The sequence below is a fragment of the Catharus ustulatus genome, chromosome 15, assembly GCF_009819885.2.
Source record: "Catharus ustulatus isolate bCatUst1 chromosome 15, bCatUst1.pri.v2, whole genome shotgun sequence".
Taxonomy (NCBI): Eukaryota; Metazoa; Chordata; class Aves; order Passeriformes; family Turdidae; genus Catharus; species Catharus ustulatus.
In genome coordinates, this window is record NC_046235.1 from 17,358,484 (window position 1) to 17,385,172 (window position 26,689).

The 26,689-nt window shown below is 51.8% G+C and overlaps 1 protein-coding gene across 2 annotated transcripts in view; it reads right to left on the reverse strand.

The window, feature by feature from the left end:
• The window catches only part of SH3PXD2B (SH3 and PX domains 2B), a 69,188-nt gene that overhangs the window by 26,266 nt on the left and 16,233 nt on the right, over positions 1 to 26,689 (reverse strand). For both annotated transcript variants that reach the window (XM_033073393.1, XM_033073392.1), the window contains exons 3-5: positions 17,282 to 17,357; positions 9,042 to 9,118; positions 4,344 to 4,435 (exon numbers count right to left, since the gene is read on the reverse strand). In XM_033073393.1, the coding sequence (XP_032929284.1) occupies positions 4,344 to 4,435; positions 9,042 to 9,118; positions 17,282 to 17,357 (245 nt within the window). The remainder of the gene's footprint in view (positions 1 to 4,343; positions 4,436 to 9,041; positions 9,119 to 17,281; positions 17,358 to 26,689) is intronic.

Below are 26,689 nucleotides of genomic sequence, written 5' to 3' on the forward strand. Positions count from 1 at the left end.
TTAAACCAGAATTCCAAGAGCTGTAGTTAAATCAGGATTCCATGACTACAGTTAAACCAGAGCTCCATGGCCTGCAGTTAAACCAGGATTCAAAGGGCTGTAGTTAACCCAGAATTCCACAAGCTGCAGTTAAACCAGAATTCCATGAATTGCAGTTAAACCAGAATTCCATGACTGCAGTTAAACCAGAATTCCACAAACTGCAGTTAAACCAGAATTCCAAGAGCTGTAGTTAACCCAGAATTCCAGGACTGCAGTTAACCCAGAATTCCATGACTGCAGTTAAACCAGAATTCCAAGGGCTGTAGTTAAACCAAAATTCCATAACTGCAGTTAAACCAGAATTCCATTACTACAGTTAAGAATTCCAAGGGCTGTAGTTAACCCAGAATTCCAAGGATTGCAGTTAACCTAGAATTCCATGACTGCAGTTAAACCAGAATTCCATTACTGCAGTTAAACCAGGATTCCATGAATTGCAGTTAAACCAGAATTCCAAGGGCTGTAGTTAACCCAGAATTCCATGACTGCAGTTAACCCAGGATTCCATGACTGCAGTTAAATCAGAATTCCATTACTACAGTTTAACCAGAATTCCACAACTGCAGTTAACCCAGAATTCCATGAACTGCAGCAGCAGCTCCCGTGAAGTCTGACCAGTCCTTTTCCCCCTCCCTCACTCCCACCCTTCAGCCCAGCATAAAAATCTGTCTTTTCCTTTTTTGTTGTTGTTTTTTTTCCCTTTCCCCCACTCCATTCATGGCCTGGCTCCCTTTCACATTCCCAGAGCAGAGTATTTATCTGCTGGATGAAGGATGACATCCGGCCAGAGCCCAGACACGCCAGCACGTCTGAGCCAGCCCCGCCGTCTATCACAGCTCCCATCTCGTTATTGCTGAGCTGGCAGCATTCCAGGCCTCGGGAATGGGCTCCCAGCCCCTCCAGAGGAGAGAGTCAAGGACTTTTATTCATTAGCATTTGGAATTGTAGCTAATGAATATCCCTCTGGCATTCGGAGTGGGATGGGGGCGCAGAGGGATGGGGATGCAGAGGGATGGGGACGCAGAGGGATGGGGACACAGAGGGATGTCCTTGAGATGCTGCTGGAGGCTGAGGGACCAGGGGCACCCAGTGAGTCCCTCTGTGTGTGCAGGCTGCTGGAGAGGAGAGAGGGGAGCAGCTCATTGTCCATGGAGAGGAGAAAGGGGAGCAGCTCATTGTCCATGGAAGAGAGAGGAAAGCAGCACATTGTCCATGGAGAGAAGAGAGGACAGCAAGACATTCTCCATGGAGAGGAGAAAGGAAAACAACCCATTCCCAATGGAGAGGAGAAAGGGGGGCAGCTAATTTTCCATGGAGAGAAGAAAGGGGAGCAGCTCATTGTCCATGGAGAGAAGAAAGGGGAGCAGCTCATTGTCCATGGAGAGAAGAAAGGGGAGCAGCTCATTGTCCATGGAGAGAAGAGAGGACAGCAGCTCATTGTCCATGGAGAGGAGAAAGGGAAACAACCCATTCCCAGTGGAGAGGAGAGAGGAAAGCAGCACACTGTCCATGGAGAGGAGAAAGGGGAGCAGCTAATTTTCCATGGAGAGAAGAAAGGACAGCAGCTCATTGTCCATGGAGAGGAGAAAGGGGAGCAGCTCATTCTGCATGGAGAGGAGGAGAGAGGACAGCCCTACATTCTCCATGGAGAGGAGAAAGGGAAACAACCCATTCCCCATGGAGAGGAGGGAGGAAAGCAGCTCATTCTCCATGGCGGAGAGAGGAAAGCAGCTCATTTTCCGTGGAGAGGAGCAGAAAGGACAGCAGCACATTCTCCATGGAGAAGAGAGAGGACAGCAATACATTCTCCATGGAAAGTAGAAAGGGATACAACCCATTCCCCATGGAGAGAAAGGACAGCAGCACATTCCCCATGGAGAGGACAAAGGGATACAACCCATTCTCCATGGAGAGGAGAAAAGGGTACAGCCCATTCTCCATGGAGAGGAGCAGAAAGGACAGCAGCACATTCTCCATGGAGAGGAGCAGAAAGGACAGCAGCACATTCTCCATGGAGAGGAGCAGAAAGGACAGCAGCACATTCACCATGGAGAGGAGCAGAAAGGACAGCAGCACATTCTCCACGGACAGGGGTAGCCAGGAGAGGAAGCACAACCACCACTGGATTCAGCATCACCCACTCACCCACCCAGCCCTGCAATGGCCAAAACTCACCCACACACAGAATTCTGCACCCAGGACCCTGTGGATTGTCCCACCACAAAACCATGCTTGGGCCTGGGCTCCAGCCCCTTGTCTGTCAGACCCAAACTGATGGTTGGGAGCTCCAGCTGCAAGCCCAGCAGCTCACAGGGCTGCCCCAAAGGGCTCCCCCACCCCTGAGTGCTCTGCCCACAGTGCCCACCCTGCCTCACTTCTGCTCAGCCTAAAACACAAAATAAAGGGGAGGAGGGTGGGTGTGAGACTGAAGCTGCCCTTCCATCCCCCTCAGCTGCAGGGCTCCAAGATCCATGCACAGGCAGTGCCCCACATCCCAAAACACCCCCACCCCATGATACCCCCCCTCTCTGATGTCCCTGCAAGCTCATCTTGTCCTGGTGTCCCATGTTTGCCCCTGAGCTGAGCCTTCCTCGAGGGATGAGCACCCCTGAGGATGACATTCCCTAAAGGATGACATTCCCTAAAGGATGAGCACCCCTGAGGATGACCTTTCCTGAGGAGTGACCCAGGTTAAATGGTGAGCAATAGCTGGGCAGGACAGATGACAGCATCAGAGACAGCAAGCAATTAGTTAATGGGCTCTGGGGCTCTCAGAGCAGTCTCCTCAGTGACCACGAGCTGCAGGAGAAATGATGAAATGATGACAGGCCAAGCCAACAGAAACAGGAGCCAAACAAGGAAAGCAGGGATGGGGGAAGGGGGAATGAAGAGAGGGAATGAAAATAATCAAAATCCCAGGGAGAAGATGCAATCCACCCAAGCACCACACTGAGCTGGAGACCTGACTGGCTCAGCTGCTGCTCGGGGGAGAAAAACAAAATCCCTTTATCTACCTCCACACCCTTCCAGTGGAGAATGGTGTCAAATCAATTTATTGCCTTTGCCCTCCCAATCAATCAGGCTCCTGCAGTGCTCAGGCCCTGCTGGAGCTGTGTCACAAGCAGCAGGGACAGGGAGAGCAGCAGAGCAGGACACACAGGAGGCTGCTCAGATTTCTGCTGCTCGTGATTAGTAAGAGATGGGTGGCTCCTGGCCAGAGCAGCTCATAGTCACAAGATTAGAACCACACTGAGTTGTGCAAGGCACCAAGAGTCCCTGCAAACCTTCCTGGGGCTGCATGGAGAGGCTCTGGAGCTGTTATGGATGGGGCTGGTGGATATGGCTGGGGTTGTGGCAAACGTGTGAAGAGAGGATTTTCAGGCTGAGCATGTTCCTGAGACTGGTAATGGCAAGTAGAAAGAGGCTCAGGAAGAGACCAGCACTTCATGGGGTCCCAGAGAAATGGTTCCACTTCCTCACTGCAGGAAGAGGTGCCCACCCTGAGCTGCACAGCCCCTCCATCAGCTGCACAGTCCCTCCATCAAAGTCTCCAAATCCCAGATCTGAGACTGGGAATTGCTGATGGACACCAGAGACGTGGATATCAGCAAGTGCAAGGCAGTTTGTGTCTCACACCATCCCAGTTTGTGTCTCACACCATCCCAGTTTGTGTCCCATCTCCATCCCAGTTTGTGTCTCACACCATCCCAGTTTGTGTCTCACACCATCCCAGTTTGTGTCTCACACCATCCCAGTTTGTGTCCCATCTCCATCCCAGTTTGTGTCTCATCACCATCCCAGTTTGTGTCTCATCACCATCCCAGTTTGTGTCTCACACCATCCCAGTTTGTGTCTCATCACCATCCCAGTTTGTGCCTCACACCATCCCAGTTTGTGTCTCACCACCATCCCAGTTTGTGTCTCACACCATCCCAGTTTGCCTCACACCATCCCAGTTTGTGTCTCATCTCCATCCCAGTTTGTGTCTCACACCATCCCAGTTTGTGTCTCACACCATCCCAGTTTGTCCCATCACCATCCCAGTTTGTGTCTCACACCATCCCAGCTTGTGTCTCACACCATCCCAGTTTGTGTCTCACACCATCCCAGTTTGTCTCATCACCATCCCAGTTTGTGTCTCACACCATCCCAGTTTGTGTCCCATCTCCATCCCAGTTTGTGTCCCATCTCCATCCCAGTTTGTGTCCCATCTCCATCCCAGTTTGTGTCTCACTCCATCCCAGTTTGCCTCCCAGTTTTCCTCCCACCGTCCCAGCAGTGGCAGCCCCCGCCCCACTCACTCTTTGGGGGGGCTCAGGTCGTCAGGCCGTGTCTCGAAGAACTGCAGCACCTCCTCACACTGGGAGATGTAGGGAGGCAGCTGGATCAGGGCCTGGGGAGAGAGCAGAGAGAACAGAGACATGGGGATGGCAAACACCAAAACTGCACTGAGACACCAAAACTGCACTGGGTCAGAGTCTGGGGAGAGAACAGAGACACTGGGGGTGGCAAACACCAAAACTGCACTGGGTCAGGGTCTGGGGAATAAACAGAGACACCAAAACTGCACTGGGTCAGGGTCTGGGAACAAACAGACACCAAAACTGTGCAAGGAGCCCAGGGAGCACTCCTGGCAGTGCAGGGACCTGGGACAAGAGTGGCACCCTAAGGAGAGAAGCACAGCAAACCCAGAGCTCCCCTTCCAGCCACCACCCCATGCTGCTGCAATAACTAAAGGATAAGCAGGGACTGCCCAGGCCTGGCTTAGCCAGCTCCAGCTGTTTGGGCAGATGTTGTGTCAGAGCTGGGAGCCACAGGGGTGTCCCTCCATTCTCCCAGTGTGGGAATGTTCAGACTCCCAGTGCCATCCCAGCACATCCCAAAAATGCTCCCCTGGGCAATGGCAGCCTGGGAAGGGGCAGGGAGAGAAGGAAGGGAGGCAAAAGCACAGACCCCAGGGCTGGGAGGCTGCTGTGCAATGGCAGGAGATGTAAAATTCCCTCTGCTCCTTTCCCTTCAGGGAATCTACAGTAAAAAAGCTTCAGCAGGGTGAGAGTGCCTGGCTGTGGGGGCAGTGGAAAAAAGGGAGCATTTAAAATCAGGCAGCAGAGCTGCAGCCTGACCTGGAGCAGATTTATAACCAGTTTTCTGCATAATTCCCCCTCCCCTCTGTGTGCTGTCCCAGCAGCCTCGTGACAGCAGCGTGAGCAAAGCAAACTTCCCCTCATTTCTCTCCTGGAGACAAAGCCACAGCTGCAGAGCCTCGGGGTGACCACAGGGATCAGATGTGGCTCCTTGTGCCCCAGTGCTGGCCCCCAGAGCCCTCCTGAGCAGCCAGCCCCTCCGTGCCAGCACAGCAGACTGTCAGACCACTAATGATGGGCCAGGATCATGTGAGACACAGCAGACACAAAACCACTCCCTGCATGGCTTGTGGGCCCAGGGAAGGGCTGTTCAAATATCAGGTTTTGCAGGGATGCCATTGCCATGTGGTCCCACTCCCCAGCTCCAGCATCCCATGATCTAAGGGATTTCCCCTGTGCCAAAATCTGGGATTTTGTGCTTGCACGAGGCTCTGTGCCCTCTGAGAGCAGGGGAAGGTCCCAGAGAGCGCCCTGTGCTGGAAAGAGGAGACACAAGGCTCACAGCTCTTTTCCCAGGGTGATTTGAAGCAAATCCATCTAGAGCTGACTCTGCTGAGCCAAGCTGGCCACCCTGCTGTCCTGTCCTGCTGGCCACCCTGCTGTCCTGCTGGCCACCCTGCTGTCCTGCAACACCCTGCTGTCCTGCTGGCCACCCTGCTGTCCTGCTGGCCACCCTGCTGTCCTGCTGGCCACCCTGCTGTCCTGCAACACCCTGCTGTCCTGCTGGCCACCCTGCTGTCCTGCTGGCCACCCTGCTGTCCTGCTGGCCACCCTGCTGTCCTGTCCTGCTGGCCACCCTGCTGTCCTGGTGGCCACCCTGCTGTCCTGCTGGTCATCCTGCTGTCCTGCAACACCCTGCTGTCCTGCTGGTCACCCTGCTGTCCTGTCCTGCTGGCCACCCTGCTGTCCTGCTGGCCACAAACAGCCTGGGGGCTCTGCCACCACCCACAGCAGTGACCTGGGCAGGGCCACCAGGACAGAGCCTGGCCCTTGGTGCTGGAGCCACAGCAAAGTCACCAGTCCCACCCTGCTGCCTGCACAAAAAGGACCAAAGACAGAGGATCCCTGTTGGATTAAAACCCATTTTTCAGTGAGAAAGGATTGTTCTCCAGCAGCAGTATCTGCAGTGGCCACCCAGCCTCTGTGGGGTAGAGCATCACCAGTCCTTCATCAACCCCCCCTAAAAATCCCAAAAACTCCTTAGACAGGAGGAAGGCAGATCCCACACCAGCAGAAAGACCAGCAGATGTGGAACACAAAGAACTGGAGAGATGGGAAGACATTTCAGGCCCCTGCTCCCTCCTTGCCAATCCCATGGCTGTTTGAATTCTCATTTAGCAACTCATTGCTTTCACCAGCTCTGATTCCTTCACTGCTTTTCCTGCACTTTATCTTAAAATGCCACGTTTTTCAGTACAACAGGAGCCCTGTGGAAGCAGTGGTTCCCCCCTTGCTCCTCTTCCCTGTTTTCACCCCAAATCTCACCCATCCTTTTTGCAGGAGGGAGAACAAGGACACCCAACACCCCCAGAGGAGAGGGCAATAAATCAGAACCTTCCTCACACAGCTTTCCCTGCTAATTCCCTGCTGATTTTCCATCTCTGGTCAGTCCCACACCCAGCTCAGCTCAGCTGCTTTCCAGGCAGGCAGCAGCCCAAGGCCAGGCAGGCAGAGCTGGGAATTCCTGGTGATGCATTACAGCTCCCTAAGTGGGTCATATACCATCAGCCATTACGTTCCAGTTGTTAACTCAAATGGCTTCATTATATTTTATGCCACTAATGGCATCTCCCTGGAAGAGGCAGCTGCAGCATTTTGATCACTGAGGGACGTTTTCTCCCCCAAAATTGAATTTAGGGCTGTGTCTGTCCGTGTAGCTGCCACAGCTCAGTGGTTTGGGGGACAAGGGGCCAAGCAGCAGCAGCTTCCCTCAGAGCACACCTGGTACCACATCTCCATCACTCTGCCCTCATCTGCAGCGACTCCCATCCCTGCAGAGCTGCCAAGATGCATTTCCCAATCCATCTCATCCCTGGAGTTGTTATTCCAGCCACGGCAGCGCTGCCCTGCTCTGGCTGAGGCCCAAACCCCACAGGCTCCCCCAGCTCTGCCACCCCTCCCTCACTAAGGGATGGATGTTTTATCATTTCCCCATCTTCTCCCATGGGTTTTACAGCCTTTACATGCATTTCCAACAACATTCAGGCTGGATTTTGGAGGTACCAGCCCAGCCATGGCTGCTGCAAGTGCTGATGCACATCTTTGACACGACCAGATGTGACACGCTTGATTTGTGTGAAAATAATTTGTCATCCAGTATTTTATTTCCCCTGCCAAAAGCAAAAAAAAATCTGCCCTAAAATCATAATTTCCCTTACACTTCAGCCCAGTTTTATATCCTTCAAGAGTATGGAGCAAATTGTCTCAGCCTTCTCTCTGCTGCAGTAATTTTCTGAGGTACAAATCGTCTTACCCTGGTTTTGTAACCAGTGAATGGAGTTTGTTTGGAGCCACCCCACCATCCTGCAGCCCCAAGTGCTGTCTGCTACATAAAACAGGAGGTTTTTTCCCAAGAGATGGCAAAGGAAAGGTTCTGTTGGAGGTTTGAGGAGCTGAGTCCTTCAAACCAAGTCCTGTATGCAATCATTTAACTCCAAACCTGTGGTGATGGACACAGCCCTGATGGACACAGGTCCTTCAGAGCCTCCCAGAGCTGCTTCTGCTTTGCAGCTGGAGAAAAGCACAGCAGGAAGGGGAAAAAAAGAAAAAAAAAACAGCAGGGTGCAAACTGGAACGGGCTTTCCCCCTCCAAGCCCCCAGCATGAACCACGAGGAGAGAAAAGCTAAACCATGGGTGGGTTTGAACCAAAAAAAGGGATTGATAGCAGGGGCTGAGCCAGACTCACATGAACCAAGAGAAAAGAAAAACTAAACAACTTTGGGTGGGTTTGAACAAAAAAAAGGGATTGATAGCAGGGGCTGAGCCAGACTTACATGAAACACAAGGGGAGAAAAGCTAAACAACTTTGGGTGGATTTGAATCAAAAAAGGGATTGATATTAGGGGCTGAGCCAGACTCAGGAATCATAAGAAAAGCTAAACAACTTTGGGTGGATTTGAATCAAAAAAAGGGATTGATAGTAGGGGCTGACCACACTCATATGAAACACAAGGAGAGAAAAGTTAAACTTTGGGTGAGTTTGAACCAAAAAAGGGATTGATAGCAGGGGCTGAGCCACATCCACATGAAGCACAAGGAGAGAAAAACTAAACTTTGTGTGAGTTTGAAACTAAAAAAAAATGGGATTGATAGCAGGGGCTGAGCCAGACTCATGAACCATGAAGAGAAAAAAGCTAAACAACTTTGGGTGGGTTTGAACCAAAAAAAAAAGGGGATTGATAGCAGGGGCTGACCCACACTCACATGAAGCACAAGGAGACAAAAGCTAAAAATGTTAGGGTGGGTTTGAACCAAAAAAGGGATTGATAGCAGGGGCTGAGCCACACTCATGAACCATGAGAAAAGCTAAACAACTTTGGGTGGGTTTGAAGCTAAAAAATGGATTGATAGCAGGGGCTGAGCCACACTTACATGAACACGAGGAGAGAAAAGCTAAACCATGGGTAGGTTTGAACCAAAACAAGGGATTGATGACAGGGGCTGGGCCAGACTCATGAACCATGAGAAAAGAAAAGCTAAACCATGGATGGGTTTGAACCAAAACAAGGGATTGATGACAGGGGCTGGGCCAGACTCCTGTGCTCTCAGCATGGCACACCAGGAGGTGCTGGCAGCCCCTCAGGATGGAGCTGGAGCAGGCTGGCACTGGCTGGAGGTGCTGGAGCCCCCCTTACCTTGCAGTACTCGTCGATGGGGATCAGGCGCTTGACGGCGACGTCGCGGATGTGGCTCCGGCGGAACAGGATCTTCCCTGCAACACCAGGAGGGGACAGGGCAGGTCACACAACACTCCTGGCCATCACCCTGCCAGCACCCTACCCAAAAAATTCCCATTTCCTCACACAGATGAAATACCTGTCAGAATCAGGCACAGGTAAAGGTGGCAAGGACACTCCAGGAGAGAGAAGAGGAAACGCAGCAAAATGAATCCCCAAAATGCATCTGAGCAGTGTGACAACAATGAGGAGCAGCCCCCTGATCTCTGAGCAGTGTGAAAATGGTGAGAAGAATCCCCCTGGTGTCTGAGCAGTGTGAAAATGGTGAGGAGCATTCCCCTGGTGTCTCAGCAGTGTGGCAACAATGAGGAGCACCCCCCTGGTCTCTCCACAATGAGGAGCATCCCCCTGGTGTCTGAGCAGTGTGACAATGGTGAGGAGCATCCCCCTGGTTTCTCCAGTGTTCCAATGGTGAGGAGCATCCCCCTGTTCTCTTAACAATGAGGAGAACCCCCCGGGTCTCTGAGCAGTGTGAAAATGGTGAGGAGCATTCCCCTGGTCTCTGACCCCTGTGACAACAATGAGGAGCATCCCTCTGGTCTCTGAGCAGTGTGAAAATGGTGAGGAACATTCCCCTGGTCTCTCAACAATGATGAGGATCATCCCCCTGGTCTCTCCCCACTGGGACAATGATGAGGAGCATTCCCCTGGTTTCTCTCCAGTGTGACAATGATGAGGAGCATCCCCCTGGTCTCAGAGCAGTGTGAAAATGGTGAGGAGCATCCCCCTGGTCTCTCAACAATGATGAAGAGCATCCCCCTGGTCTCTCAACAATGAGGAGCATCCCCCTGGTCTCTCCCCACTGTGACAATGTTGAGGAGGATCCTCCTGGTCTCTGAGCAGCGTGACAATGATAAGGAGCATCCCCCTCGTCTCTCCCCAGTGTGACAATGGTGAGGAGCATCCCTCTGGTCTCTGAGCAGTGTGACAACAATGAGGAGCATCCCCCTGGTTTCTCCAGTGTTCCAATGGTGAGGAGCATCCCCCTGTTCTCTCAACAATGAGGAGCATTCCCCTGATAGCTGAGTAGTGTGACAATGGTGAGGATCATCCCCCTGGTCTCTCCCCACTGTGACAATGTTGAGGAGCATTCCCCTTGGTCTCCCCAGTGTGACAATGGTGAGGAGCAGCCCCCACAAAGCCCGTGCCTGACACCTCCCTGTTTGCTGGTGTGCAAGTCTGGGCTGCACAAAACCCCTGCAAACACCGGCAGGATGTGCCTTGTGCCATTGCCCAGGGTGTCCAGGTCTGCTGTGGGCAGCAGCCAAGCCAGAGGGTTTTTCCCTGTGCAGCTCCTGGAAGCCACAGTGTCGGGACTGCAGCTCTGAGTCAGACCTATAGAATTTTCCTTCCTGTCTGGGCTTTATTTTTGTTCCCCATTAATGGGATCCTCTCCCACTCCGTTTCCTCCCCTCTGGCTTATGGTACAGGCCTCTTTCCTTTGAAGCCTAATGAGTCCTAAATGCTTCAAGCTGCTCTCTCAGAGCACAGCTTCTCTGGTTTAACGAGACAAAAGCCATTAGCAGGCAGTGAAACAGATACACGATCAAAAGGGCTGGTACGTGGCAGGATTTCTGACCACTTCCCAAGGCTCCAGGAGCTGGCACTGCTCTGCAGCACAAGCACCTGGAAAATTGTGGTTTGGGGGGTGGGTGGTGATGCAGCTCCCTCGAGTTCCTGCTGGCATCTCCAATACCACAGGAAAATCTTTTCTGTGCCTGCTTGGGTTTCCAAACCCACCCCTGAACCCAAGGAGAGCAACAACCCCTTCATTTATCAAAGGGGTCACCATGGAGCAGCCCAGAAGCCAAACTCCCCTCAGCCCATCCCTGCAAACATCATGAGAGCAGGGAAAAAGCACCTGGAGAGTCACACCATGGCTGTGTCCCTGCTGTGGAACCCAGGGGCTGGATCTTATTAAGAACAGGACACAGGGTTATGACAATTTGAAATTCAGGGCTGAGTCATTGATCAGAATTTTAAATGCAGGGCTGGGTGATTTATCCCAATTTGAAATTCAGGGCTGAGTCATTGATCAGGATTTTAAATGCAGGGCTGGGTGATTTATCCCAATTTGAAATCCAGGGCTGGGTCACCCCCTGTGCTTCTCCCTGACTTGGCCAGGAGCTGCATCACGGGTGACTTGTGCAAGCTGCCAATGCATTTTTGAAGCAGAGAGGAGCTCAAGCTGAGCCAACTTCAGCTTGCAAAGAGCAAGAACCTTCTGGAGGAGCCAAATCTCCCTCCAAGGCTCAGTTAATGCTTTGAAAAAGGAGCTCACAGTGAATCCACTCAGAGCCAGCCCTGCAGTGACAGGGATGGGGTCAGGCCAGCTCAGCCCAGGATTGCTCTCATTTCTGAGGGGACACTGGTAGGACACCAGTGGGACACCAATCCTTCTCAAAGCATGCCAAGAAGAGCCAAACCTGGCAGCCTTTGAGATGGAGTGAACACAAAATCCTCCTCTGTCCAATCTTTTTCTGTTTTTTAGGGTGAATAGCCTGGGAACAGGGAATTTGTCTGGAAACAGCACCCAGGCTGGAGCTCCATCCCTTGCCCTTTTATTATTATTTATTATTATTTTCCTTCTGACCAGAGAATGATCAAGTTTTCCCTTTGCATCAGCGATCCCAGCGTGTTTGCTGCTGAGGATTCTGCCTGAATGATGATTGCTAAAAAGATGAATGGGTCACACCAGCTCTGCTGGCACTGGTGAGGAGTGGCTGCTTTGGTTCCAGGCCTGCCAAAATGAAATCACTGATGGGTGGGTAGGTTACAAATGGCTGGAATAATAAGCTCTGGGTGTGGGAATATTGAAATGTTTAACAAACATATGCTAGTGAGTAATAATAAAAAGAATACAGTTTGGGGGGAATAAATTCATCACAAGTGATCTTAAATTAGCCCAGGCATGGAGCATATGAACCAGCAGGAAACCCAGCTCCTCTCTCCATTTGCTCTAGATCTGGTATTTTTCAACAAGGAAGTTTATTTTCTAACAAAAAGCTGACTTTAATCAAAATGCCTAATTAACATAATTGCAGCCCCTTCAGTGCTGCCAAATCCAGCAATAGAAACCCTTGGCTTGACAGGCAGGAGAGAGCAGGAAATCACTTTTCTCCTGGAAAGGGAAAGGTGGGCAACTTGCAGGGTCAGGGAGATGCAGATTCCAGATTCCCAGATCCCAGATTCCCTGGGCGCATTTTCCAGGGCCCAGCCCTAACTCTGGGAATAGCAGAGCTGGCCAGTGGGGCTCTTCCCAAATAAACACAAGGGAAACACAGGAGAGGGAGGGGGCAGAGAGCACAGGAACAATGCTGCAGCTCCAGGGGATGCTTCTAAGGCACCTAATTCTCAACTCCTCATTCTCAGCACCTCATTCCCATCTCCCCATTCCCATCTCCCCATTCCCATCTCCCCATTCCCATCTCCCCATTCCCAGCTCCCCATTCCCATCTCCCCATTCCCATCTCCCCATTCCCATCTCCCCATTCCCATCTCCCCATTCCCATCTCCCCATTCCCATCTCCCCATTCCCATCTCCCCATTCCCATCTCCCCATTCCCATCTCCCCATTCCCATCTCCCCATTCCCATCTCCCACTCCCAGCTCCTCATTCCCTGATGATTTTCTGGCTGCTTCCACAGCATGTGAGGATGCTGGCAGTGTCCAAGGCCAGGTTGGAGCACCCTGGGACAGTGGGAGGTGTCCCTGCCATGGCAGGGCTGGGATGAGGTGACCTTTCAGCTCCTTTCCAACCCAAACCATTCCACGGCTCCATGATTCCAAACTCATTTTTCCCCTCCTGCCTGAGGATGAGGAACAGCAAGGACAAGAGGGTGAAGGGAGGCAGCTCTGCTGATAATGGGCTTTTCCAGCAGCTGCAAAGGTCAGTGCTGTGCAGGCTCCATTTGCCTCTCTTGTCACAACCCCAGGACTCAGAAATAATTAGATTTTCTTATTTACATAGATAATGCCATGCATGAGCAGTCAGAGCAGCCAGGCTCCATCCCTGCTGGCACCAGGAATTCCCTCCAGCAGGAAGTGAGTAAAATACACTGTCCTCTACACAAACAGAGCTAAGAGAGGACGGAACATTTATCACCCAGGAATGTGCCCAACAAGTTGATTTTGGAAAAAGACAGCTGAGATAAGGCACTAACACAATGGCTGTGCAAGCACCCACGCTCCAGGACGTGCTGCCTGCTTTTTTTGGACTTTAAAAACCTGTTAAATCCCTACAAAGGAAAAGCAAAGCTCTGCTGAAGGTATTCTGTCTGGCCATGAAAATTCCTCTGGTGCCAGAAAGGATCTGTTCTCCCAGCAGTGGAAGAACCAAACTGCTCTGTGTGTGATCAAGGCTGATCTGATTGATCCAGAGCAAAAAACTGATGGAGCAGCTCCCAAAAAAGAAAAAAAAAAGAAATGCAGCCTGGTCCTCACTGGGACTGAAAAGTGTCAGGAAATCCTGAAAGGCTGACGAGGAATTTGGGTGTCCAGCAGTGTGAGACAGAGCAGGCAGGCCACAGGAGGGGTTAATCTCTCCAAACAAACAAAAACAGGGAAACAGGGCTCCAAAAATTGTTCCCTCCTGTGGGAATTCTCCAGGCAGAGCTGGAGTTATGCTGGGAGCAGAGAAAAAAATAAAAAGAATAAATAAAATAATAATAAATATAAATAATAAATAAATAATAAATATAAATAATAATAAAATATAAAAATAAAAAATAAATTATATAAAAATAAAATATAAATTATAATTAAAAAATTTTAAAATAAATAAAATAAAACTGTGGAGCCCCAGGCTGGATCTCCAGCAAGCTGAGAACCCCAAACACATCCCCCTGGCCATCCCAGCTGTGAACCAAGCCAGGTATTCCAGGAGTGGAAAAGCAGCTGTGCCTCCTGCTTCACCCTGAAGGGCTCCCCCCACTCTGCCCCCAGCCCACAGCTCGGAAAGAATTCACTCCTCTGCACCTTTCAAATCACATCCAGATTGTCCCTGGCACGGGTTCCAACCTCTCTGCAGAAAGGAAAGGCAGCCCTGAGTGTGCACTTAATTAATCCCAGCCCCAGCTATTGCTGGGATGGGGATCAGGAATGGGAGATGGTGTTTCCAGGAGGGCTCAGGATGGCTGGGACTGCCCTCCCAAGCTGCTGCTGCAGCACAGATCCCATCTTAGCAGAGCACAAAATAACACCCAGGCCCCTTGCCCCATCTCAGCTCACAGGAAGATGCCACAGGGCTGAGCAAAGTCAGGCACCAGAGCTGGAAAATGGATTAATTTTCCCCCAGTGCCTCCACAGAGGTTTTGTGGGGAGCTAAAACACCCTCACAGTTATTCTGGGAGAAAATCCCCAATTTTTGGGTGGCACTGATGCCCACACCCAGCAGGTTAGTGGGCTGGGAAGGGAGCAGAGAGGATGAATTCATCCTGCTTTTAAAAATGACCTCCCCAAACCCCCTTTGGGGCTCCCCTTTGGGACTTCACTCCTGTCCACAGCTAAATCTTCCTAAAAAGCAATTTTACAGCCAAAGTGAGCTCAGCCTCAGGCAACCCCTCCTTGCTGAGGCTCACGTTTCCATCGAGGCAGGAAAGCTGGCCAGGATCTGCTCCAGGCCACTGGGGCTGCACACAGCTTGGAAAGCTCCTTAAAAAAAAAAAAAAGCTCAAAAAAAGCTCAAAAAAAGCTCAAAAAAAGCTCAAAAAGCTGTTTCCTGAAGGATCTGGCACAGTCCTCCCAGCTGAGCTCATTTGTTTTCTCAGCTCCATCTTTCCTGGGGTCCCCACGCTGTCACATCCCAGGCAGGCAGGGTGGGGATGGCAGCTGGGCACCAGCGGGGCTCTGCTCCTCTGCAGCTGCTCCAGAGCTCTGCCAGGGGCACAGCTGTGCCAACCACGGGCTGGGTGCTCCAAAAACCTCTGCCAGGGGCACAGCTGGTGCCAACCACGGGCTGGGTGCTCCAAAAACCTCTGCCAGGGGCACAGCTGGTGCCAACCACGGGCTGGGTGCTCCAAAAAGCTCTGCCAGGGGCACAGCTGTGCCAGCCACGGGCTGGGTGCTCCAAAAACCTCTGCCAGGGGCACAGCTGTGCCAGCCAGGGCTGGGTGCTCCAAAAAGCTCTGCCAGGGGCTCCAGGCCAGCTCAGAGAGCGTTTCCATCTCCCCCTGTGGGGCAGCAGAGCTTTCCAGGCACAGGGTAGGAGCCCTGCCAGGAAAATCAAACCCCACCATGCTCTGAATGTGGTGCCAACACCCAGAAAAGGACCCAAAAAAAGCCCCAAAGCTCAAGGGCAGCTGCTGTGCTTTGCAGGACTCCACAAGAGCTGAGTGGGCTGAAGGACTTGCATTTACAAAAGCCCTTTCTGGCAGCATCAAAGACCTGCTTCAAGGGGCCTGAGTCACCAGAAATTTCCCATAAAAAGTCAAATCCTCACAAAACGAGGCAGCACCAAGCAGAGCTCCTGTGCTGCCATGTGGGGTCATCCTGGAGTGTCCCCATTCCAGGAAAGACAAACCTGCCAGCCCAGCCCAGTGGCACCTCCCCAGGTCCTGCTGGTGGCCCCGAGCTGGGGACACTCCAGGGTTTGTTAACGAAGCCAGAGCTGCATTTTTGGGAGCTGCAGCAGCCACAAAGCCTCTGCTGCTCTGCAAAGGGTTCCCAGAAAGCAGAGCCCTTGCAGGAAACCACTGCAGCCAAACCTCCCCTGCTGTAATCAAACTCAGATGCTCACAATGGGGCTGGGAACAAACTGCAGGATTCCCAGAAGCTGAACACAACCAAAAGCCCAGCAGGTCTAGGCAGACAGAAGCACATTTGTGCAGGAGAACAGGGCCAGGTGAGATGGTGAGAGAACAAAGCTGGGACTAAACTTGTCATCCCAAACTGGGAATCAAAGAACTGCTCCAGGAAGGAACCAGGCAAATCTTAAAAGAGCCAGGTGAAATTCTCTTTTAGAGCTTGCCCACCCTGTGTGTGGGGAGGTTGTGGCTCACTGAGCTGCTCCAGGGAAAGCCACCAGCTCCTGACTGCTCCAGAATCCACAATTCCAACCCCAGCAACACAATTTCCCTGAAGCACAGGGCTCCTGCAGCTCTCCCAGCCTTTCTTTCCCAGCAATTTCCACCCCCTTTTTCCACAGTGGAAATCCCAGTGATGTTTCTCAGCGAAGGGAAACTATTCCAACACCAAGGAGGAATAAATATTGGTGTGTGAGAGCAGCAGAGCTCCCACCAGGCTTCCCTTCCAGAAATAGCAGCGTTTTGGTGGGAATTTTCTGCAAGTGCAGCACAGCCAAAGCACAACTCCAATTTTTCCAAGTGATGCCCTTTGCCAGTTTGGCTCCCATCTCTCCCTGCTGGCAGGAGCCCTTGTACAGCAAAGGCTTTTCTGCTGGAAATCAGGTGAGCTTTGCTTTTGCTGGTGTTACAATGCCAGAATCACAAACCCTTGCTCAGAAAGGGGTGGAAATGATTTTTTAATTATTTTTTTTTTCACACCACTCAGAGAGAAGCAAAGCCCACAAAGGCCTTTATGTTCCTGGAGGAGGCAGGAGGCAGAGCACAGCACAAAGGGCTGCACTAACCAGACCTGACAGGCACTGGAAGTGATTATGGTGCTGTGACATTCCTAAATATCCTCATTAGCTGCTCAGGGCTGGGGGCTGAGACAGCTCTGTGGTCAAAGAGAGGATTTTTGCTCATTTTCCCAAAGCATCTCAGGGCTCTTTTCCCCCCCACAGCACAAAGTGCCAGGGATTATCACATCAGCTCTTTGGGCATTTCACAGCACAGAAATCCTGGTTTGGGGCAGTCCCAAACAAACACCACAGGATGCTGTCCCTCAGCTGCAATCCCATTGTTCTTCCCTTCTCTCTGGGTGTCCCCTGCACTGCCCAAGCAGCATGGGGACAATTCTGGGGAGCCTCACACCCACCCTGTGCTGTGCCTGGGGGGTTCTTGCTCTCCCACTCCTGAATTCTGAAGGGTTTAACCCTCACTGGGAGCACTGCTAACAAAACAGGGTTTTTGTAGCTCAGCTGGTCCAGCAGCTAAAAGCTAAAATCTGTGTGTGCTCCCAGCCATGCCCCTGCCATGCCCAAACCTGCAGGGATTGTGTGAATCCCCCTCTCCCACCTGGCAGGAAGGGAATGATCCTTTGCTTGGGGTCCTTCTGGCCTCCTTCCATGGGGAACTTGTCCAGCATCTGCATCTGCAAAAGGAAGTGCAAGAGAGGTGAGGGAGGTCAGGGATTCACTGGCAGGACACAGGAGAGGAGACAGAACCTGCCAGGGACCTTCAACCATTCCCTCCTCTGGAGCCATCCTGGGGGCACTGGAGGGTCTGGAGCCCATCCTGGAGGGTCTGGAGCCCATCCTGGGGGCTCTGGAGGGTCTGGAGCCCATCCTGGAGGGTCTGGAGCCCATCCTGGGGGCTCTGGAGGGTCTGGAGCCCATCCTGGGGGCTCTGAAGCTTTTCCTGCCCCTGCTGCAGCCCCAGCTGAGGATCCCTGGCTCCCAGAGCCTCCAAGGCACAGAGGGAGCAGGCTGTGCTCTCCCCCAGTGTGCCTCTGGCCAGATCCCTTCCCAGCTGTGTGATCCCACAATTCCATCCAGAACCCAGCCCAGACCATCTCCAGATCCCTTCCCAGCTCTGTGATCCCACAATTCCATCCAGAACCCAGCCCAGACCATCTCCAGATCCCTTCCCAGCTCTGTGATCCCACAATTCCATCCAGAACTCCAGCCTAGACCATCTCCAGATCCCTTCCCAGCCATCTGATCCCACAATTCCATCCAGAACCCAGCCCAGACAATCTCCAGATCCCTTCCCAGCTGTGTGATCCCACAATTCCATCCAGAGCCCAGCCCAGACCATCTCCATTTCTTTTTGCTGCACTGCTCAGCGTGGGGACCCCTCTGTGATCCAGCCCAGCATCAGACCTGCCTGGAAGTAACAAAATGCTCTTTTTTTTTCTAGCTGGAAGGAGGAAAAGGCTTTGCAGAGTGCCTGGAGCACTGTCTGCATTGCCAGGAAGAGCAGAAGTGGGGAAGGAGAGGGCAGAGGGGGATGCCAGGGGTCCCAGCCATCATCACAGCAAAGTGCAGCTCATCAGCTTCCCTGGGGAGGAACAGCTGGAACCTCACTGCAAGGAAAACAAGAGCTGCTGGAACCAGGGGAGGCAGTTTGGGACAGCAGATCCAGGAGCACAGATCCACAGAGACCCAGCCTGGGGCTGAGGGCTCCTCCAGAGCACCACACACAGAGAAAATACAGACAGGATCAGCTCCAGAGCATCACACACACAGAAAATACAGAAAGGATCAGCTCCAGAGCATCACACACACAGAAAATACAGAAAGGATCAGCTCCAGAGCACCACACACACAGAAAATACAGAAAGGATCAGCTCCAGAGCACCACACACACAAAATACAGAGACAGGATCAACTCCAGAGCACCACACACACAGAAACAGAGAAAATATCAGCTCCAGAGCATCACACACAGAGAAAATACAGAAAGGATCAGCTCCAGAGCACCACACACACACAGAAACAGAGACAGGATCAGCTCCAGAGCACCACACACAAAATACAGACAGGACCAGCTCCAGAGCACCACACACACAAAAAACACAGAAAGGATCAGCTCCAGAGCACCACACACACAAAAATAGAGAAAGGATCAGCTCCAGAGCATCACACACACAAAAATAGAGAAAGGATCAGCTCCAGAGCACCACACACACAGAAACAGAGACAGGATCAGCTCCAGAGCACCACACACAAAACCAGAGACAGGACCAGCCCCAGAGCCAGGGCATGGCACAGACACAAGGGAGAGGCACTGGCAGGGCTCCAGGTGCTGAGGTTCCCTCCCTGCTCCTGCTGACTCTGCAGGTTGGCACAGTGCTCTTGGAAGCCAAGGAAAGCCAAGGAGAGCAGCCCCAGCTCTGGAAAAGGGAAGGGAAAAGGGAAAATGAACAGCAACCCCACAAACCCTGGGGGAGGGACACAGGACAGCACAAGGAGCTCTGCAGCTCCCAGTGCCAGATTTGCTGGTGGAGCATCCTTCCCCAGCCATGCAGAGCTGTGGGAGGGAGGGAGGAGAGGGGCAGGGGAGCCTCCCACAAACCCTCCCTGCAGCCAAAATTCCCCTCAAAGCTCCCAGCAGGGGCCAGGCAGAGCCCCGGGGAGCTGGGCAGACAGGGCAGGAGAGCTGCAGACAGACACAAAACACGGCAGAGCACAGAGATCCTGCTCCCAGCCAGCTCGGGGAGAAGAATGAAGGGAAAATAAAAATACCCCAGCAACAATTAATCTATTGTCTCTCCCCTTCCAAGATTATTTTTAAGTATTTGTGACAGAGAAGGGAAAAGAAAAAGGTTGGAGTGGATGCACTTTGAAGGATTTTGGTGTTTTTTATGAGGTGGGGAGCTGTTGTATCCCACTTTTTACTGAGCCTTTTGCAGCAGGGAGAGGGATCACAGCTTCCCACAGCCTGGAGCCAGGACTGGGGCACAAAACCCCAGTGGGGTGTCCAGCTCAGGGCACATTTATCCACATTTATCCACATTTATCCACATTTACCCACACCACCAGCTTATCTTATCAGCTGGCTGTTTTCCTTAGCCAGGAATGTCTGGGCACTGAGTCTGGAGCGAGGCAGAGTGTGAGAACTCCCTGTCCCCACCAGAGCTGCCCATGAACAGGAAAATACAGGAAAAATAAAGCAGGATAACACCCCCAGGGATGAAAAGCAGCTTTGTACCAACAGCCCTCACCAGCAAAAGGAAACTCCTAAGATAAAATCCTAATTAGAGCAATTAAGAGTGCTGCAGGGGGTGCTAGGAGAGGGGATTGCTGGCAAGCTGAGCTCCCCAAAAGGAGCTGAAGGGGCAGTGCAGAGGGTTTTAGCTGGCACCATGCACACAGGGGACCCCAGGGCTGTGGCTGCTGCAGGACAGGGCTCAGGTGTCCCAGGCTGCAAACAGGACATGGCATTTCCCAGCTGCCAAAAAAGCACAGCCTGAGGGTTACACGCAGGTAACAAGGGGTGCCCTGCTCTGATTTCCATAGTGCAGGGGGAATATTTTCCCTCTTTTCAGGAGGATTTGTTGCATGAGATAAAAGAAATGGGCAGGAGGTGATGCTCAGGAACACAGGGAGGAAATTCCAGGTGAGTGCCCAGCCCTGAGCACAGAGGGGATGGAGCCTCCTCCCCTGGATATCCCACACCAGGCAGCACACCCTGCAGTGCCCTGAGCCCTGGGTGGCCCTGCTGGAGCAGGGAGGTGACACCAGTGACCCTCTGAGGTCCCTCCCACCCTGGGATTCCGGGATTTGCTCTGCTTGCTTGGCAGAGGCTCAGCCTGAACCACATTGCTGCCCTAATCCCTCCCTGCAGCACACAGGGATTGTTCTGCAGAGCACAGGAGCCAGCTTTGGACACCACTCGATGGGAAAAGGGCAAAAACAAAAAAAAAAGGAGTTCAATAAAAGGCTCCCCAGTCTGGCAGAGTCACAAGAGTGTTTGTGAGAGCAGCACAGGGCAGGGGGAAGGCACAGAGAGCAGCCAGGGAAGCAAACTGGGCTCACCAGTGTCCCAAACTGGGTTCAGCACTGTCCCAAACTGTTTTAAATTATTTTTTAAATTTATTAAATTATTTAATTTTCTAAAAAATTATTTCCTCCATTTTCTAGCAATATCATTCCCTAAAAAAAAAACCCCCCAATCAATCTGGCAGCTGCACTGTGCAAGGCTGAGCACCTCAGACCAAGGATGCTCTGCAGTGCTCAGGTGAGAGTGAATTGCACAGGAGAGCTGAAGCACCTGAATTGAGCCTTCAGCACAAAGATCTCACCACCTCCTCCTCCTCCTTCCTGCCTCTCCAGGAATTCCAAACTGCTTTTCTGCCACTTTGGGGTCCCAGAAGGGACTCAAATCCTCTTTTTGCCACCCAAACTCCTCGCTGAGGGAGGTATTCCTCAAAATCTGCCACAGCACCACATTTTCCTCCTCTCCAGAAATGCCAAGTGCCAGCCCATGGGTGATGGCAAAGGATCAGAGGAAAATGGGAGCACAGGGAATTCTCCACAAATTGCACAACAGCACCTTGTGAATTGAAAAGCACCTGGTTTGGCTGATTTACCGTGGTGAAAAATGGCATCAAGTGAAACCCTCAGTGTTCAGTCAAAGGCACTATTAAAACAATCAATTCACCTCCCTTAATTACACCTCCAAGATCTGATTTCCACGCTGCCAGGTGAAGACAGCCACAAACCTCGTTTCTAACTCACTGCTCAGGGCCTCACCCCTCCTGCCAGCGCCTCAAACAGGGCACAAAGGCTCAGGGAGCTGCAGCTGGGGCAGGGAAGGTCCCCAGGCCACCAAAACCCATTTTTGATGTAGGTTATCACTCACTTTGCAATCCCAGAAAAGACCAGAGCGTGGGAATCACCACAGCAGGGTGTGGAGAAGGAAAAAAAAACCCTGGAGTGGCACCACAGAGCCCTGCAGCATCCACCCACTCACATTTCCCCTCTGATTTTTCTGGCTAAAAGTTCCTCTCTCTTTCCCACAGGGGAAGGGCAGACCCTGAGCTCTCCCCTAATCCAGCTGGGGGATCCAGCCTCCCTCACACCCAGGAAAAGTCTGAATGAGGACACAGACAAACCTCAGTGCTGGATAATGGGAATAACATGCAAGGGGAGTAAGGAAAGAGGAGCAGCACTTCTTGGAAGAAGCAAAACAAGAGGTTCAATTGTTCCCCTGTGCCCAGACCCCACAGGAGATCCCTGCAGAGGTTCTCAGACCTCAAACTGCCAGGAATCCCTCAGTAAAATCACAGGGCAGGGATTTACAGCAGCCTGGTGTCACCCCCTGGAAGGGATGGGGAAGGAGGGGGAATCAGGAATGTGGAAACTCCTTCAGCTTCATCACCTTCCCCTGCAAGGCAGGACGAGCCCAGCTCTTGTTTGTGTCTCCCAGTCCCCATCCAAGTGCACAAATCTCCTGCCTGGCTGCCAGGGTGGGGGCTCAGAGCAGGCTGTGCTGTTCCAGGAGGATTTAACAATAGAAACAGTGCTGGCCATTGCACTAAAAATCCCTCACTGTGAGACACAGCACTCCTTCACACTGATTTACTGCTCTCAGTCCTCAGCTTCTCCCCAGGCAGCATCAATCAGCTTGAAACTGGTTCATTTTGGATCCAGGGCTGCTGCCACATGATATAAATTGCAGGTCTTTCCACCAGCAAAGTGGCTGTGTTAGATTGATTAAAAGCACACGGGTCTCACGTCAGCCCAGACTCACAAAACCCCCCCAAAACCCCCAGGGCACAGGCAGGCAGCTCCCCAGGGACAGACCCCAGGGCAGGGGACAGGACAGGGCCTGGCAGGAAGGAGGAGCTGAATTCCAGAGGTTTTACAATCATAAGTAGCTGGGGAGTGGAAGGGCATCAGCTCACCCCTAGCTCAGGGAAACAGAAAAGCTTTAACCATTGCATTATCCACATCTCACACTGGATTTTCAGCACCTCAGCTCCATCCCCAAGGGACAGAAATTTCATCCCTCCCATCTCCTTGGCTCCTGGTTTCACTCAGCTCAGCCCCTGCCCTGTTTCCTTCCCCTGGGATGTGCTGTCTCCTGCACTGCTCTGCCAACTTTCCAAGGGAACGAGCCCAGGGCTGCCAGGAGGGATGAATGGACTGGAACAGCTCAGGAGCCAGCCCTGCCCTGCCTTGGTGCAGCTGGGAACAAGGAACCATCCCCAGGGAATTGGCAGAGATGGACTCACAACAGAGAGGCAAACTCAGAGCCAAAGGAGAGGGAGAGGAGCTTGGAACAAACCAGGAGCCATGGAGTGCTGTTCTTAAACTGGAATAAACCACAGAGTGCTGCTCCCAACCTGGAACAAACCATGGAGTGCTGTTCTTAAACTGGAATAAACCACAGAGTGCTGTTCCTAACCTGGAATAAACCATGGAGTGCTGCTCCCAGTCTGGAATAAACCATGGAGAGCTGCTCCCAACCTGGAACACACCATGGAGTGCTGCTCCCAACCTGGAATAAACCACAGAGTGCTGTTCCTAACCTGGAACAAACCATGGAGAGCTGTTCCTAACCTGGAATAAACCACAGAGTGCTGCTCCCAACCTGGAACAAACCAAGAGCCACAAAGTGCTGTCTCCAAGTTGGAATAAAGCAAGAATTACTGTTCCCTACTTGGAATAAACCAACAACCATGGAGTGCTGCTCCCAGGTTGGCATAAACCAAGAACCATGAATTGCTGTTCTCACCCTGGAATAAACCAGGAGCCATGGACTGTTATTCACAGCTTGGAAAAAAACAAGAATTGCTGTTCCCAACCTGGAATAAGCCATGGAGTGCTGTTCCCAGTCTGGAATAAACCATGGAGAGCTGTTCCCAGTCTGGAATAAACCATGGAGAGCTGTTCCCAGTCTGGAATAAGCCAAGAACCATGAATTGCTGTTCCCAGTCTGGAATAAATCATGGAGAGCTGTTCCCAGTCTGGAATAAACCATGAATTGCTGTTCCCAGTCTGGAATAAACCAAGAACCATGAATTGCTGTTCCCAGCCTGGACTAAACCAAGAACCATGAATTGCTGTTCCCAGTCTGGAATAAATCATGGAGAGCTGTTCCCAGTCTGGAATAAACCATTAATTGCTGTTCCCAGTCTGGAATAAACCATGAATTGCAGTTCCCAACCTATAAATGGGAGACATTTGGAGAGGGAAAACACGAAGGAGCCAACTTTTAACTGGGCTGAAGTGCATGGGACTGTGCGTGTTATTTTTGTGGGGAGAGAGGAGCAGAGGGATGAAGATCTTTGGTGCACTGCTGGAAAAAGACTGGATTTTCCTTCTGCAAACAGAAGGAGCCCCTAGTTAATGGAAATTTCGTGTTTCTGCTCCTCCTGAGTTGCAGGATGGGAATTCACTGTTCCTGCACTGTTTGCCTCGTGGCTCTGGGTGCAGCACAGAGCACAGAGCAGTTTTTGGGGCTGTGCAGCAGGAGCCTGGCTGGAGGAAGCTGTGGCTTTTTCCCTGTCCTCAGTCACGCAGGGCCTGCCTTTCCTGATCCAACTGCCTGAGAGCGAGACCCTGCTGATTTCTTTTTGTGGGAGGGTGAAACCACGAAGCTCATTGCGTACACAACTGCTCAGAATTCTGCTGAACTCCATAAACCCTGGAGAGAAAAAAAAAAATTAAAATAAATCCCCAAAGTGTTGAAATAAGATTCCTGTTACGAAAGAACTACTGAGAGAGCCCTGTTTACCATCCCTGGCCACACAAAACCATGCAGCTCCTGCAGCCACAGCCTGGCTCAGCTGCCTCAGGGCTTGGCCATCAAAGAGGCCGCTCAGGATGCAGGAGAGGGGGGATCCAGGCTGGCATTGCCACCTGCAGGAGCCCTGTGCTGCTGGGGGCACCGTGCTCAGCACGGCTGCTCTCTGCTCTCCACATCAAGAGGATTAAGATAACACTCACTTCACCTCAGAAAACTCCTGCCAGGAGCCTGGGTTAAATCATGGAGGAGAAAAAAGTGGAGGAGGAAGGGAAGGAGACAGAGGAAGGCGAGCTCTGAGCTCACAGTAATGGAAGCAAGAGGCTCATTTTAATTTTTCAAGCCTGAAACAAGCTGATGAGAACAATTCCTCTTTGTGTGCCAGCTCCAGTCTTCAGAGCCCATTAAACTTGGTGGATTATTTAAAAGCTCTCTGAGTCCCTGAGACACAGACTTTCCCCTCTCCCTGCCTGCAGCCTGTGCTCAGTCCAGGTGAGGAACCCCCTCCAGAAGGGCCAGGCTCTGTTCCACATGGACATGGCAGGCACAGACCACTGCCTGCTGCCAATTTTCTCATGGAAGTAGGCACCACTTCAACAGACTATTTATTTTTCGGTGCTCCACACAAAGCTGTTGGCCCCAGGGCTGCAGGACTCTCTCCAAGATGACACAGCTCCAGGTGGGTCAAAGCTGAGAGTTTCCAGCACAGAACCTGAAGGAGTTGTTAAACATATGGAAAAACAAGAGAACTGGGAAACACACTGGGTGCACAGACAGACAGGAATGGGAGGGAGAGCCAGAGCCAATTTTAACATTGCTTCAGATCCTCAGTTCACATTTGTGCTCCAGCCCTGGCCTCAAAATGAAAGCTCTGTGCAGAGAAGCAGCCACAGAACATCACCCTGTGCTGCAGCAAGGAATGAAGGAAAGGTTTTAACTGCAAGGGGAAAAACCTTGGGGAAATATCCCTGTCCCAAACAGGGACACCCCTGAAACACCAGGGGGGGTCAGGCTGTGCTCCCAGGGAACAGGAGAGGGAATGGCCTCGAGGCTCAGGGTGGGCACAGCAGGAATTTCTGCATGGAAAGGTGCTCAGGGATTGGAACTGCCCAGGGAGGGTTGGATCCCCATCCCTGAGGGTGGCACTGGGGACAAGGTGGGGATTGGGCACAGCTGGGACTCAGATTTTTTTGAAAGCTCAATAATTCTGGGATAGTGAGAAGGTGGCTGCAGCCAGAAGGCAGAGGATGCTGAGGACATGGAGTGAGGCTCCATGGGGACAGCACAGGGGGCAGCAAGAGCAGGAAAGGTGGGAAAGGGTTGGGTTTGGGATGTTCTGGGAGTGCAGCAAGACAACAGTGGTTCAGTCACACAAAGCCCTGAAGTGACTGCCAGCTGTGCCTGATGAGCTCAGAATGACAAAGGGAGGAAAAAATGTCTCTTTTTGGGGGTTTCCACACGAAACCACAAGAGCCCAGAATCTGCTCTCTAACCAGCAGTGCCACTCCTTGCAGCCAGTGCTTTCCAAAGGATCCTTGGAAGGAGCATCCCAGGAGATGCAGGGGAGCCCTCAGGCACTGCACAGCTTCTCCACTTCTGGCAGGGCTGGAAGCACCTCCCAGGCAGGATCAGAGCCTGATCCTCTCTCTGCCCACCACAGAAACCACTCCCAGGCCTGATCACCCCTTCCATGCCAGCATCTCTGCCAGCCCCATTCTGCCCTGGGTACCCTGCAAGCACCAATCCCATTCCCTGGAGTTTTTAGGAGCAGCATCCATCTGCTCCCAGCAGCTCACAGCTGGAATATGAGCAGCTCACAGCTGGAATAGTGAGTGTTGTAAAAGAGCCTCAGTTCTATTTGAGGGAAATTATTCCTCCAGCCAAGGGATTTATGCAGAGCTGAGTTTAGTATTTGGAGTTACAAATTTACATAAAATCCTACAGTTACCCCAGGTTCTGTGGAGTTACAAATTTACTACAAATCCCACATTTAGCAGGTTCTGTAGGGTTACAAATTTACTACAAATCCCACATTTAGCAGGTTCTGTAGGGTTACAAATTTATATCAAATCCTACAGTTACTCAGGCTCTGTAGAGTTACAAATTTACTACAAATCCTACAGTTACTCCAGGTTCTGTACGGTTACAAATTTACTACATACCTTTCAGTTATTTAGTTTCTATGGAGTTACAAATTTACTACAAATCCCACAGTTTCCCCAGGTTTCA